The 15288-nt window shown below is 37.9% G+C and overlaps 3 protein-coding genes across 3 annotated transcripts; all 3 read right to left on the minus strand.

Annotated features, from left to right (window-relative positions):
- Positions 1-515: 515 nt before the first annotated feature.
- On the minus strand, positions 516-4295 carry LOC132046048 (uncharacterized). Its single transcript, XM_059436595.1, has one exon. It carries the CDS (start codon positions 4293-4295, stop codon positions 516-518), a length of 3780 nt encoding a protein of 1259 aa, XP_059292578.1.
- Positions 4296-5895: 1600 nt separating this feature from the next.
- Positions 5896-7628, minus strand: LOC132046046 (GDSL esterase/lipase At1g54790). The gene is made up of 5 exons (XM_059436593.1): positions 7390-7628; positions 7091-7291; positions 6831-6997; positions 6467-6737; positions 5896-6236 (listed from the first exon to the last, which is right to left on the minus strand). The coding sequence occupies exons 1-5, from the start codon at positions 7625-7627 to the stop codon at positions 5968-5970; spliced, it is 1146 nt and encodes a 381-aa protein (XP_059292576.1). The 5' UTR covers position 7628; the 3' UTR covers positions 5896-5967.
- Positions 7629-9339: 1711 nt separating this feature from the next.
- LOC132046047 (kinesin-like protein KIN-1) lies at positions 9340-14671 on the minus strand. Its single transcript, XM_059436594.1, has 15 exons — positions 14459-14671; positions 13655-13757; positions 13518-13561; positions 13033-13062; positions 12835-12957; positions 12714-12739; positions 12516-12597; positions 12094-12135; positions 11981-12014; positions 11804-11879; positions 11517-11739; positions 11349-11440; positions 10461-10575; positions 10201-10380; positions 9340-9536 (listed from the first exon to the last, which is right to left on the minus strand). The coding sequence occupies exons 1-15, from the start codon at positions 14570-14572 to the stop codon at positions 9438-9440; spliced, it is 1383 nt and encodes a 460-aa protein (XP_059292577.1). The 5' UTR covers positions 14573-14671; the 3' UTR covers positions 9340-9437.
- Between the last annotated feature and the right edge of the window lie 617 nt (positions 14672-15288).

Raw genomic sequence — 15288 nt, forward strand, 5'->3', positions numbered from 1 at the left:
GAGCAGCACCCTTAAAAGCCTTGAGGAGGGATACATGAAACACATTATGCAACTTACTATCGCTGGGCAGCTGTAACTCATACGCAACTTCTCCTATTCGACGCAGCACAGGAAAAGGCCCAAAGAATCGGGGTGCAAGCTTATGGCGCAATTGACCTGCTACAGATTTTTGACGATAAGGATGTAAACGCAGCCAAACTAGTGAACCTGGATCATATGCAACCTCTCGGTGCCCTTTGTCATAATATTCTTTCATCCTAACCTGTGCTTGTTGCAACTTGCTGCGAATGTCACGCAAAACTGAATCACGATCCAGCAAGGAATTGTCAACAGCCTCCACTCGCGAAGAACCAGCGACATAGGACAATAGACGAGGAGGATCTCGACCATAAACAACCTTAAAGGGAGTTGTTTGCAATGCAGTATGAAAGGAAGTATTATAACAATATTCAGCCCATGGCAACCAGTCAACCCATTTCTTTGGATAATCCCCAATCAAGCAACGTAAATACATTTCAATAGTACGATTCACAACCTCTGTTTGACCATCCGTTTGCGGATGATAAGCAGAAGAGAATGCCAACTTCGTGCCACATAGACGCCCCAAATAATTCCTCCAAAAGGTGCTCGTAAAACCACATCCTGTCACACGTAATCGATTCGGGTATCCCATGCAAGCGAACAATATTCTCAAAGAAAACGTGGGCAACACGAGTTGCATTATAAGGATGAGACATGGGTATGAAGTGTGCATATTTGGAAAACCGATCTACTACCACAAACAGTACTGTTTTGCCCCATGCCTTTGGTAAGCCGTCAATAAAGTCCATTCCGATATCAGCCCAGACCTGCTCAGGGAGTGCAAGTGGTTGTAGTAAGCCTGCTGGACTTAGGTGTTCAGCCTTGTTGCGTTGGCAAACTGGACAAGCAGCCACATAATCCTTAATAATCGACTTCATTCCCTTCCAGTAGAAATCTTGTCGTATGCGCTGCAATGTTTTCTGTACCCCTTCATGGGCATTATCATGGTATCCTGACAGAATTGTCGAGATCAATTGGGAAGAAGGCAGCAAGTAGACACGACGTTTATAAATGAGTAGATCGTCTTTGATTGACCAGGAAGCATCAAGCTCGTGACGGAGCACTTGTTGGACTAATTCTTGCAAGGAAGCATCCGTACGTGTCTCCTCTCTAATCGTATCAAGTAATAAAACACGTGGTTGACTGATAGCATACACCGATTCCTCCATAGTAGGGCGACGAGACAAAGCATCAGCAGCCTTATTCAAGTGTCCAGCCTTATACTCCACACAAAAATCAAACCCCATAAGCTTGCTGATCCAATGTTGTTGGGGTGAAGTGGTTAGCCTTTGCTCCAACAAATACTTAAGGCTATAATGGTCTGTGCGAATCAAGAATGGCCTGCCCCATAGATAAGGACGCCAATGTTGCACTGCTTTAGCTAAGCCAATCAATTCGCGTTCATATGCAGCCAATTTAAAGTGTCGAACAGCCAGTTGTCTACTGAAAAAAGCAATTGGATGGCCATTCTGTTGCAACACTGCTCCTATACCACTTCCCGAGGCATCACACTCAATTATAAACGGAGCATCAAAATTTGGCAATTGTAAAACAGGAGCAGTTACAAGTGCTTCTTTAAGAGCGTCAAAAGAAGCCAAAGCTGCATCATCCCACTGGAACGAGTTCCTTTTAAGCATGTTAGTTAGAGGGGCTGATAATTGACTGTAACCTTGTATGAACTTACGGTAATAACCTGCTAAGCCCAAGAATCCGCGCAAGGTAGTGATGGACTGTGGTTGAGGCCAATCATTAATGGCCTGAACTTTGCTTGCATCTGCTGCCACGCCTGTTTCAGACACCACATGGCCAAGATATGCTACTTGTCTCTCTCCGAAGGAGCATTTGGACTTCTTGAGGTATAGGTTATGAGCACGCAACAACTCAAAAACTATGCGAACATGTGAGAGATGATGGTCCCATGCCTTGCTAAATATTAAAATGTCGTCGAAGAAAACCAACACAAACCGACGCAAGTATGGTTTAAATACCTCGTTCATAAGTGCTTGAAATGTTGATGGTGCGTTTGATAAACCGAATGGCATGACCAAGAATTCAAAGTGGCCATGATGCGTACGAAAGGCTGTCTTCTCAATATCCACCGGATCCATGCGTACCTGATGATAGCCAGACTTTAAATCCAGCTTCGTGAAGAATCTTGTCCCATACAATTCATCTAATAATTCATCCACCACTGGAATTGGGAATTTATCCTTCACTGTCTTGGCATTCAGTTCGCGGTAATCAACACAAAAACGCCAAGTTCCATCATGTTTACGGACCAACAAAACTGGGGATGAGAATGGTGATTTACTAGGCCGAATGATCCCTTGTTGTAACATATCTTCACACTGTTTTTCTATCTCGTCTTTCTGTAAATGAGGATAGCGGTATGGTCGAACCACTACTGGTTCGGAACCAGGTAACAAACAGATGCGATGGTCACAATTTCTCATAGGAGGCAGCCCTGTAGGTTCTTGAAATAAGTCATCAAATTCAGCCAAGAGTTGCTCCAATTTAGTGGGGTTCTCACCTGAATCATGCAATAAATGAAGCTGCATTTTCGAACTGGTTTGCTGCCCATGAAAGACAACTTGCTTTCCATCTGAAGTGAAACTCATTTTGAGTGAAGCAAAGTCCCAGAGAATGGGGCCCAGCGTTTGTAACCAGATTACCCCCAGAACAATGTCAAAGCCACCTAACGGAATAACAAAGAAGTCGGCTTTAAAAATAGTATCATCAATATAAAAGGACACCGCACGGCAAATTCCTTTACTGTAAACTCTTTCTCCATTAGCAACTGAAACATTGGCACCTGTCCCAGGTTGTACTTGCATCCCCAAGTGTTGGGCTGCTGTATAACTAATGAAATTGTGTGTGCTGCCTGAATCAACCAAGCTCAACAATGCTTGACCCTTCATGAGTGCCCGTAACTGCATTGTTCTTGCGCTCTTCTGTCCCGTGATGGCATGCAAGGAAATTTCAGGTTCTTGCACATCCTTATGGTCAGTATTTTCATCATCTGTCTCAGCTAGTTCCAACCAAAACAGCTTCTTACATTGATGCCCAGTTGAATACAGTTCATCACAATTATAACACAATCCCTTTGTCCTTCTCTCCGCCATTTCAGCCCTTGTCAATTTCTTTATAAAAGGAGAAGATGAACTTACAGATTTTGATTCAATAATCCCACTTAGTGCATTGCTGCCCTTAGGAGTTGGAATTGTTGAAGTCGCAGTATTATTGAAATAGCCTTTAGTCCCTTGCCAGGTCTCCTTCCGAGAAGATGTTGCCCGCATTACCTTCTGTTTCTTCTCAAATGCTCGAGCTATATTCATGGCATGAACCAAATCTGGTGGACTCTGCATCTCAACATCAAGACGAATGGAATCGATCAGGCCGGCAGTAAAGAGACTAACTTGCTGGTCTACGCGAACAAATTTGCTGGCCCTGGCTAACCGTTCTTGAAATTGTCGCTGATATTCTTCAACTGAGCCTGTTTGCTTCAAGTTAACCAGATCACCTAATGGATTACTTCCCAGTGGAGGCCCGAACCTGAGAGTACAATATTCTTTGAATTCCGACCAGTCAACTGCGTGATACTCTTGTTCTACTTGATGATACCATAACTGTGCCTCACCTAGAAGATGGAATGCAGCCAATCCCACCTTATCCGCTTCAGCTGTTCTCTGATTGGAGAAGAATTTCTCACAGCGGTGTAGCCAAATCAATGGGTCATCGGATCCGTCAAAAGTAGGAAAATCCAGCTTTGTGTATCTTGGTACCACACTATTTCCCGTCAATTGATTGGATCGATTTTCTGGTCTGCCGGGCTGGTTACCCATGTTGCTGCTCACTCCAGCATCAGAATCTCTTCCTTGATTTTTGCTAAACCCGACCATGAACTCCTGCAATTGTAACGTTAATTGTTGCAATTTAGTAACCATTCTTGATTCAGATTGTGCCACTGCTTCTGCGATTCGCGCTTCATTGGCAGCCTGCGCCTCTTGAAGGAAAGTTTGTAACTCTTCAAGTTTGCTTGGATCGCCCATCGTGTTTGGCTCTGGTACCAAGTTGTTACGGCTATGCGATATGGATCTTGTCACAGGGCGATTCACTGAAAAGTCTGTGCTTAACAGATCCTTTCCCTTGTTTTTATTCCGTGAACGACCTATTTTGCTGAAGGAAACAAATAAGCTCGTTAGAAGGGGAGCCATAACCTTAGGGGACTCGTTAGAGAGAGTCCAGACCTCTTGTTTTTTTTTTTTGATAGAAATTCCCCCCCTTCTTTTATTCCATCTGTGTCTTTAAATAGAGAACCCTATTACGAGATATTAAGAAAATCTAGGAATCTACTAACATAGAAAATCTATTCAGATAAAAATTCTAGTAAAACTAAACTACTACCTATTTATAAGAATTCTAATAAAACTAAACTACTGCCTATTTTAATGCAAATAAAATCTGCCAGCTGCCTCGATCTCCTTATCCTCTTTGACGTTACTATCTTTCTCAACTTGAGGGCCCCGCCTTGCATAAGCCTTACCTACGAATGAGTCTATAACAAAAAGGATGCTTGTCACGAGAGATTTAGCAACTAAGAGATTATACTACCCCGTTGTTTTTTGATTAGTACTCCTTCCGGTATGTGTTGTGAAAGATATGGGGGTTGAGAAGTCGTTGCTCAGCTACTGCTATTTACTTCGCGAGGTTTCACCGCTTCATTCTTTAACTTCCTTCTTTAGTTGGTCCATGGGCTTATAAGTCTTCATAAACTTGTAGTACATTTTTAAGAGGCAACCTAGCTTAGAAGTTAAAGAAGAAACTGGAAGATCTCTCTATTTCAGTTGTTATTAGCTTTTTAGTGGAGAAAGAGGATACTATTTGTATTTCCAATAAACTGGGATGAAATGTATTTTTTTGGAGAATTCTCCCGTAAATTGTCTTTCTGGAGGATAGGTTAAACTGCAGGCCCAAGGTTTCACCCAATTATTTACCAATTGTTAAAATTGATGCGGCATCTGAATTTCATTCTTAGTGCTAAAGTTGGTATGAAAAGTCTCTTTAGCAAGAAAAGCGGGGTCGGATGCATGGACTAAGAGTGTTTTTTGGCTAAACGAAATTTGGGAAGGTTCACACAGAGCTATCAACCGCCACATGCTTTTCTCTGTATAGATGACTATTTTGATGAAGTTATCTGTCTAGACAACTGATTTTATTTGTTTCATAGTGAAACTAGCACTAATGCTCTTTGTTCTGATGGTGGGGCTATTGGTTTCAATATTTTGCAGTGTTGGCTACTGAAGAGAAGTACAATGAAGCAGTTTCAAGCACTGCCAGACGTCTTGTTGCTGCCATTGATGGCCTTCCTGATCCTGGTGGCCCTCAAGTCAAGGATAACAAAAGAGAGTCCAACTTCAAATCCAGAGAGGAAACAGATGAGAAAAGAGGACAATTCACACTTGTGGTTGGTGGCTTGTTAGTGATTGCTTTCGTTGTTCCTATGGCTCAATACTATGCATATGTTTCAAAGAAGTGAACTGTCTGACTCTGGAAGGCTACATTTTCCTGAGATTTGAGTAAGCATGTATATTATTTTGTACAAAATGGTCCACTCGGAAATGACTGATTCGTGAGAAATTTAAAAAGGATAAAAATGAAAATATTGGACCTCCCCTAACGTAAGTGATATTACCATTTCTTTTTATGAGAAGTAGAGAAACTTCCCTGTTGCATCGCTGATAATGTAAAGGGGGATTTAGTGGTACTTTTGACATGATCCATAAGTTGTTTTATATCTTCAGGAATCCATGAAAGTAATGAATTTCTTTAGTAAATTAGAATATATAAGTAAACGGAGAATAAAACAATGACAAGCATGTTAGTTCCTCAGAACTTTAGTTTGAGAAGGAAAGGCATCTTGTCTGCAAAAGGTGGATCAGAGTATTTTCCGGTGAGAATTTGTGAGGCTACAAACTGATTTGCAGTTTCTGTGTAGTGAATTCCATCCCAATTGATATATTCGCTACTGTCATTGCATGCTTTGGCCGTGACATTGTTTCCGTCCAACACCTTTGTCTGGCCACAGGCTATCCTGCTGTCATAGTTAAGTGGAGGTCCTCCATATCCACAGCAAGCCATTAATGGCTGTGCAAATCCTGCAAGACGTAAATGCAAAATACCAAGTGTTATATCAGTCTTTTTCCTTATACAATTTAACTAGAGTGCACTTTGTGGAAACTTCCTCGAAGTATAATTAAGCTATCATGATGGCAAAAATATGATTTTGCAGCTGCATATTTCCTCGTGAATTCTAAAATCCAAAGAAATTGCATCATATATCTTCTTCATTTTTTGGCATTGCAAGTCAAGGAACTTAGTAACTTACCATATTTGGAATTATTTGCTATGAGATTAGACTTGATGGAGAAAATATCAACATGAGTGATATTTGCATCTGAATACTGGCCCTGAAGCTTCTTGCCAAGGGCGTAAAGCTGCAGGTTCAAAAGTTTTGCAGCTTGATTATGTGAGCTAACACATCCTAGCTCATCCAACTTTGATGCATCAGTCCCAAATTTGGCTATATTCTGACCTAGGCACCCCAAAGGACCTGTGTTATGAACCCAGAAATTCCTGGCCCCTATGTCGTACAATGTCTGTGATATCAAAGAGGAAGCAGAAATAAGTTTAGAACTTCATTGGATAATTACTAGAGGAATTCTGCATAATTTTCTATTATTGGAATTGACCTTGACACCATCTTCAAATTCTGAAAGAATTGTTGGAATTGAAGCTAGAATTTGATCCAATGTCTTGGAGTAAAATCCACCAGCAAGATCATTCTGGCCTATATCGAACATATATAGACCTTTCTGAAAAAAATCTTTAGCTGGAACATACTTATCATATTTCCTGGCTGCAAAGAAAAGATCAATAAACTCTTACAAGATATAAGATTCTGAAATTATGTAAAAGGAGCCCTGATAATCAAAAACATGATCAAACTTACACTTAGCTTGAACTTCCAGAACCCGATTCTTGAACCTGAAAAACTGAGCAACTTGAATCCCAAATGAAAAAGGGCTAACAGATGATGCAGTAGCAGGAAGTATGGTTGAACCAGCAGCTGCAAAGTTGGCTCCTTTTCTGAAACTTGGTGCAGCAACGGAGTCCAAATAGGAGTTCAAGAATGGCAGGTCCATTGCATCCACTGCAATAAAAATGCATAAGCAAAAAAGCACATCAGAATATTGAAACCAATAGCCCCCTCAAAGGAGAAAAATGAAACAATGAAGTGGGAATTATTACTCAAGAAATCAATGATTAGTCGCCCATCACAGAACCTCCCAGATGGATTCTTGAAATACGTTTGCCCATTAGGTGGCTCCAAGCGATCGCCAACTCCAGCAACAAGGCCTCCTGTGTCAGAATTTGAATCACCAAAGTTGAAGACAGCAGGGTAATTGAAATCTATGGTGTTAGCCAGGGGCAAGCAGATGAAGAAGAGGGCAAGAATGTAGATGAAACAAGTGGTTGAAGAAGCCATGTTTTTTTGCCCCTTTGACAGAAATGTAGGCATTTTCATCCTCTTAAATAAGAGCTGGTGGGATTTGCTTCAATTTCAAGTTATCTTTGAGATATGGGGAAGGCTAAAAGATTGTGAATTGGTTGTTGGTCAATTACTTTCATATCCTTGAAAGATAATGTATGCTATGATTAGAAGTGTTTTCATTAAGGAGAAACCAGATTGATTAGGACAGTTTCCTTGTAATCAAGCAGGTAAAAATTGTCCCTTTCTATGTTATTTTCTCTAACCACTGATAAAATAACTCAGCTGAGAAATATTATGCAATATGGTTCTGTGACAAAGACATTTTAGAATGTCAGTGCATTCATTTCTGATATCATATTTAACTCAATCTTGGTCAGACATGTACATGTGAAAGTTGCTTGTCTTCAACGTGTATATATGAATAGTATTGTCGTTTCCTTTTTTATGGGCTTCCGAAGTGTAATATTTCTAATTTTAAACATTTAGTAGGTGGATCTAAATTGAGAAAATAATGAAGAATAAGAACATTAAGTGGACAGGTCAAACATGTTTTAGCAAACTATTAAACAAAGTCTACTCACGTAATCTCTGCTTATTTAATTAGAGATTAGCTCAAATGATTGGCATCCCTAACGTCCATGCATAAGTATATTTGTCTAAACATTAGTGGTATTCTATACTTCTTTTTTCAAGTTAGTTTACATTTAAATACCTTCTACATAAGTTTACATTTAAATACCTTCTACATATATAATAAAAGAGGTGTGGTGGATGGTTGTGATCCCTTGATTGTTAATCAGAGGACTCAAGTTTGAATCATGAAAGTCAAGAACCTTTTGATTGGGGATGCTTTACATCCGAGGACCTTTCCGTATGGAGCATTTTACCCCTTATTAGGCTTACCAAACACGATTCCGGAATAATTGAGCCAGTAGACGTTGGATACCGGATGGTTGAATTGGAAAAAGGAACACATTTAACACAACAATAAAAGTCATGTAAATAGATTAAACTTAGAAAAATAAATTGCATGGTCTTAAACCACATGGTTGAAGGACTTGGAAGTTGGAACTAATAAATCACGTCGATCCATGTGCGGCTTACAAATCTAATGATTCTAATGCTTTGAACTGTAGTATTTCAGGATCATACTAGCTTGCTCAATGATTCCAGGAAACATTGACAATACCTTTAAAAATTGCATGATTGATCTCAATGTTAACGACACAAAAGCTAAGAACAAGGGCATTTTTGGCTTGAAGAAAATGTTGCTTGAAAACAAATTTTAAGTACTCTGAAAATTAGAAATCTCCTAAGGCAAATGGGACCAAAAGGCTTCAATCCCTTTCTACAAGCAAAACTGGAACTTGCTTCCACGAATTGCAAACTTTTAAGGCTTCTTTTACATATTCAAAAACTGAAAGTGCATCAATTTAAGGTGCCGTTATGTTCAAATTTTTCAAAAAAAAGATTTTTGCAAAAATTCTTTCAGCTGTTGCAAAACTTTAAGGGCGTGTTCGGTATGAAGGAAAATCTTTTAAGTTTTGCAAAACTGAAAGCTTCTGACACCACCTAATTTCTGCAAACTAATATCAAAACCGCGTATTTGTTGGCTGGGGAAATCTGTCCAACCAAACCGAAGATCAAATAGCTCTTACCTTTAGAGACACCTCGCATGGTTCAATTAGTTTTGTGCTGTTAATGTCAACAAAAAGACAAAAGACCTACTACCTTTATACAGTAATCAAACAATATTCGAGGTGTTTTACACGCAGTCTTTAAAAATGAAGGTCCATTAGTGCAATCAGAGAATCAAGCATAGCGGCCTTGTTTCGAGTTGATGTTGACAAAACTCTTCAGAAGCTTTCAAGCTGGCCTTAAGAGCGGCATTCTCCCTCTTCATCTGTAAAATGATTCACACGGCACAATCAAAGTGAAGCTCTATACACTAGGAAAACTCGTCTCGTAAAAAAATTGTGATTGAGTTAGAAAAGCTTTTGGATGGTTTTTGACTCCTCACTCGGTCCATGATCTAAGTAGAATTCTAATCATACTTCTTACCTATTTTTGCTGTTTGTTCTACTATACATTAGTTCCATCCAATTGATAATGTTGACTAAGAACGTATGTCGTAAACTATAACATCAATCTTTTGCTGGAATTTTAAAAAAGCAAGGACGTAAAAAATGTGAAGGATATTATACGTCTATATAGTAACCATATATTCGTTCTTTAATTTTCTAAGTTTCAACTTTCTTTTAAGCATAGTTGGAGAGCTTTTCATTCTTTTTTAAAAATCCAGCAGAAGAATCCTCTCCCAGAAAGTGTTGGAACTCAAAAAATATATGCAGAATTTCCTTCCGAACCTACTTCATGAAGCCTTTGCTGAATACATTTTCTGGAAAAATTATTCCTAGGTATTCCAGAAAGACTATGTACTCAGTTATCCCTATTACATTTCTACTATTTTCTGATTATTAAACAAAGAGCTAATGAAAGGGAAATCAATGAAATCAAATTGAACAGAACCCTATTATATCAGTGAATCAGATGTATGTATCTGTTACCTTCTCCACAACTGTACTCAGCTCTTCCACGGCTTTATGCAATGATGAGATTGTCCTTGATGTAACATCTTTATACGCAGCTTCTATCTCCTCAACTGAATTGGGATCAAAGAAAATCCCCTCCAGTACAAATAAGTCCTCCAGCAATTGAACATCTGCGGCACTCATTCTCTCTCTCAGCTATGTAAATGAGATGATAAGCTTATAACAAATTAAGCAAGAATAGCTTAACTAATTTACGTAAACCAAGCAAATCACACCTTGGTCAGTATCCTCTCCCTGGACTCATCTACATTGGTATATACGGTTGCATCCTTAGTATTGTCTAGATCTTCCTTGCAGCTAACATGTACTGATGCCTTTATATGCTTTGCTCTGCTTGAAAGGAGACAAGCTAGAACGTAAATTTCCTTACTGGTATGTAACACATCAAACAGCAGGTACTTTACATGTATCGGCCAGCAACATATAGCAATTGACATGGCTAAATTAAGGCTTTAACTTATTAAGTAAAACTAGGTCATGCCACTAAAGAGAAGATACATTTTTTAAGTTTTGAATAATCACTTCGATTTCAATATCTCTAATCATTAGTAACTTTAATGAAAGTACACCTTACGCACTGCATTCCACAAAGAGAATAATAGGTGGAACTTATTAGTGCAATTATTAGTCGAATTCTTGTTCAAACATAATTAATAACTAATATATTAATGCTTCACTACCTAGACTCATTGACCAATCACAGTATCAAGTCCATCAATGAAAATTGAAGTTTCCTAGAGGTAGAAATATTGCAAGCTAGACATGATTGTTTATATACAAAGTGAATCAAATGAGTACAAATTGGTGGAAGATAAACAAGAAGAAAAAGCAATATTTGATGGAATGTAAATTGAAGGAAGACCAAAACAAGAGAAAAAACTATAGTGGCAGCATGAATCTATAGCTTATGAGACCCAACAAAGGAAATAAAAGAAGTCACCCCAGCGAAAATATATTTAAAATGAAATCCCTAAATTCCAAAAATGTATAGAGCTAATAGGGGTCTTTACAAGATTTCTCTATTTCCTTTTGTGCATTAAATTCCTCATTATTCCCATCTTGACTCTATGACAACAAGTTCAGATAAAACTAATTTTACGTACCTAGCACCAAATCGCAGAGTGGAGAGGCTCTCTGAAGAATTGGAAGGGCTTGGAGAGCAACAGCAAAGTAATGCAGTCTGAGAGTATCCACCCTGAGAAACATAATGTAGATGGTCATCGTGTAGGCTGGAAGTAGGACGAAAATGGAGTTTAGGAAGTGAAACTAACAAGAGCATCTTGTAGGATCCGGGTGAGCTTAGAATCACGATAAGGAATATGAGTTGGTTTTCCTGGAGTGCTGCTGCTAGTCATAGCATTTATCACTTTCCCAAGTGCTGTGAGGGACTGATTGATGGTCTTTGCTTCTTCAAGAATTTTACCTTCAGCTCCAGTCTTCTCAACTTTTTCTGACCCCGCCAAGTCTACGAGTATCAGCTTTCCAAATTTGGTCCTGCTTGGAAATTCAAATATTTAGAGTAGATCTTTCAAGTTTCAAACCTATTGAGAGTTAATACCTTTTATCCTTTGTCGGACCCTGGTGGACAGTAAATATGTAGAGGCAGTGGCTTCTGCTGCTCGACATATTCATTTCTGGACTAGTTAAGATATCTTTAACTAAGAATAAACAGAATAGAGTCATAAAAGGAAGAAATATCTTAACAACAAGATGCACAGAAAGAGACTAAGGATACGTGTTTCTCCGACTGCTCTATTAGCTATACCACTCTGCAACATGAACAGCCGTATCAGAACAAAAATATATAAAACACCTCATGTGGAAATTCATTGTCTCATTTTCCCTTACTGATAAGCTTTGCAATGCTTCTGCAGAGTTGGATATAGCTACCTGGAAACCAAGTTAAGATATGGAGGCTTTAGAACTTTCCAAGGAAAAAATAAAAGAAATTTAGAAAGAGATATACAGCATTTGAGCTACGATTCGAGGACAAATGGATTTTTTTGCATAAATTTTGTTGTTTCCGAAAGTCAAAAAGTTCAGCACATAGGCCAAGTCAGGCTTCCAACATATCTAGCCAGCCAGCTGCTTTGGTTTGTAGTTTGTGAGTACTTAAATTTATGCAAGTGGGAAACCACAGGACTATTGAAGATAATCCAGTGAATCCAAAAAGACAATTCCAGGTTAAGTTGCATATTGCATGCTTGAAAACTAAAACAGTATAACAATTTGAGGAAAAAAGTGAAAGAAAGGGTGCTGATGAGTCTTACTTCTGTTGCTCCATTTAGAATTATTCCATGTACTTTACTCTCTTTTATCTGTATGTTGTCCTTCGATAAATCGAAGAGATCCCTGGGAGAAATTGATAACTTAGTGTCATGCTTATGAATCAAGAGATATTGAGTTAAAACAACAGATATGGATCAAGAAAATCTCCTCAGGAACAAGTGCTGATAAGTGACACAAACCTTACTTTCTCCATGTAGATCTCTACCTGCAAGAGTAAGAAATTTCCTTAAAGAAACATAGCACTAGCCATATAAAAGGTTGAAATCAATAACAATAACATCCAAATAAATAGATTGTCACCATTGATAATTTGATTGTGTATTTGTTTGGTTTATCTGAATTCATTATGGTCTCAAAAAGCCCATCCACCACTCTCTGCAATAGTCCTTTCTTCTTGCTTTCACAATCTACAATGCTTGGCCCCTAAAGCCAACAGAGTCGACAATGAACTAATACTTCCATAAACGCAGATTTATGAATGTTGTAAAATCATTTTACCTCCATGCTATATGTCTTTCCTGCTCCTGTCTGATAAAGAATCACAAGAATAAACAATAGTCAAAAGAGAAATACAGAAAGGAAACAAGGAATTTTCTCCTCCTACCGATCACTAACAATTATGCACTAGGAATTGAATATAGTCTTTGTTTTCATCTTTCTGCAGTTGATCTTTCAGGAAACCAGACTCAGTATTTGTAGTAAAAATCTCCAATTCACATATTAAAATGCAAGCATGATTACATAAAAGGGAAACTTACTGAAATGTACCCTCCGGCCATCTAGTTTTCCAAACATGGCTGAAGTACACACTGCCTAGGTAGCGTATATTATATATATATATATATATATATATATATATATATATATATATTTGGTATAACTATACACTACATATACACTATGTACACATTTTGTAAACTAGATGGCCGAACGGTATTTGACCGTAATTTTCCCTATATAAAAAGCTGTGATCAAGCATTTACCTGTCCGTAAGTGATAATGGTACCATTTATTGCATCTACAGCACCTATTTTCACCATCATTCAAACAACAAATATTCTAAGTGAATTCATAACCTAGTTCACTTTTTACAACAACTCTCACAAAATTCAATTCATACCTTGGACTATAGGCAAAGCTAGAAAGTCATATATATCAGCTTGTTCAGATCCTTGATAGAAAACTCTATCAAAGCAAAAATCAAATTCCTGCTCCTTTTCATCCTACAATTAATGATCATCAACACTAAATCAGTAAAAACCGCACTCGAAATTGCTAACTATTGCGAATATTTAGCAATACACTTCCAACTTTTCGCAGTGCATACACAACTTCATTTGATTCGAAATTAACAGCAAAATCAATACACGAAAAATCGATTTGAGCTTTAAAACCTTGCTAATTCGAAGATTTAGCAGTGTACTTCCAACTTTTCGCAATACATACACTTCAAATTTGATGTAAAATTAACAACAAAATAAATACACGAAACAGAGATTTGAACTTTAAAACCTTAATAATGCGATGATTTAGCAGTACACTTCCAATCTTTGCAATACATATTACACGACTTCAAGTTTGATTTGATTTTAAAAGCAAAATTAATACACGAAACATTGAATTAAGCTTTAAAACCTTGATAATGCGAAGATTTAGCCGTACACTTCCAACTTTTGGCAATACATACACAAATTCAAATTTGATTCGAAATTAACAACAAAATTAATATACAAAACAGAGATTTGAGCTTTAAAACCTTGATAATGCAAAGATTTAGCCGTTCACTTCCAACTAATGATTATCAACACTAAATCGGTAAAAACCGCACTCTAGAAATAACAGCAATATTAATGATTATCAACTAACGCAGTAAAAGCGCACTCTAAATTGCTAGTACTACTCAGATTTATCTGAGCTATAATACCTTGATAATGAAGGACTCAGAGTTAATTCCTTGAACAGAGACGGTATCGCCAAATTCAGATAGTTCCTTCGAATTTAGAGGTCTAAATAGCACGCAAACTTTCATATTGAACATTGTTAAGCTGATCAATGATCAAACTGCAAAAAAATTGAATGTATATTTTGATCAACGAGCTATGAAGGTTTTCCCGCCAAAATGCCAGTGAGCTGATGAAGAATGTGATTCGTGAGTAGAACGAAAATGGCCGAGACATGCCTTTGGTATATATATTTAAAACATTCGGAATTTAAAGTATGTGATTCGGATTTTTTTTTTTCTTTTCCAAATACGATAAAAAAGTAGCCTTTAAAAGTCAATAAACACTTAAAATAAGTCAATACAAACACCCTCTAAGTAGACGTTTGGCCATGAAAACCAAATATTTTTCATTTATTTGGAATTTTGAAGTGAAAGTTGTGTTTGGTGATAGCTTTTGCAAATAATATTGGGATAGCGCACTATTACCCCCCCAAACTATACCCTAAGTTCCTATGACACACCTTTTCTTTCCCTAGGTCCTATTACCCCCCTAAACTATTTTTTTCCTTAATTCTTTGCACCTTTAACGCTGACGTGGAGGCTTATTGTACACTATCCCAATTATATTTGTGGATGTGTGATCACGCGCCTTGGGCCCAAGTCGCCTTTCTTTCCCTTTTAATTTATTGACCTTGGTTAAATCGTATTTACTTTTCCCAAAATATTACCCGATCAAAAATTTCACCCGAACCAAAAAATCAATTGATAAAAAACCTTCTTTGATCATTGAAGATTATATCCCAAAATCTTAA

Source organism: Lycium ferocissimum, unplaced genomic scaffold (assembly GCF_029784015.1).
Source record: "Lycium ferocissimum isolate CSIRO_LF1 unplaced genomic scaffold, AGI_CSIRO_Lferr_CH_V1 ctg9208, whole genome shotgun sequence".
Classification (NCBI taxonomy): domain Eukaryota; kingdom Viridiplantae; phylum Streptophyta; class Magnoliopsida; order Solanales; family Solanaceae; genus Lycium; species Lycium ferocissimum.

Excerpts from the sequence above, each read along its gene's own strand:
- LOC132046047 (XM_059436594.1), bottom strand. The coding sequence starts at position 14,572 with ATGTTCAATATGAAAGTTTGCGTGCTATTTAGACCTCTAAATTCGAAG. Across the intron at positions 13,562-13,654 it reads AGCTTTGCCTATAGTCCAAG|GTGCTGTAGATGCAATAAAT; the intron begins GTATGAATTGAA and ends TGGTGAAAATAG. Across the intron at positions 9,537-10,200 it reads TGAGTACAGTTGTGGAGAAG|ATGAAGAGGGAGAATGCCGC; the intron begins GTAACAGATACA and ends ATCATTTTACAG.
- LOC132046048 (XM_059436595.1), bottom strand. The coding sequence starts at position 4,295 with ATGGCTCCCCTTCTAACGAGCTTATTTGTTTCCTTCAGCAAAATAGGT.
- LOC132046046 (XM_059436593.1), bottom strand. The coding sequence starts at position 7,627 with ATGGCTTCTTCAACCACTTGTTTCATCTACATTCTTGCCCTCTTCTTC. Across the intron at positions 7,292-7,389 it reads ACTAATCATTGATTTCTTGA|TGGATGCAATGGACCTGCCA; the intron begins GTAATAATTCCC and ends TTTTTATTGCAG. Across the intron at positions 6,998-7,090 it reads TCTGGAAGTTCAAGCTAAGT|CCAGGAAATATGATAAGTAT; the intron begins GTAAGTTTGATC and ends TTTTCTTTGCAG.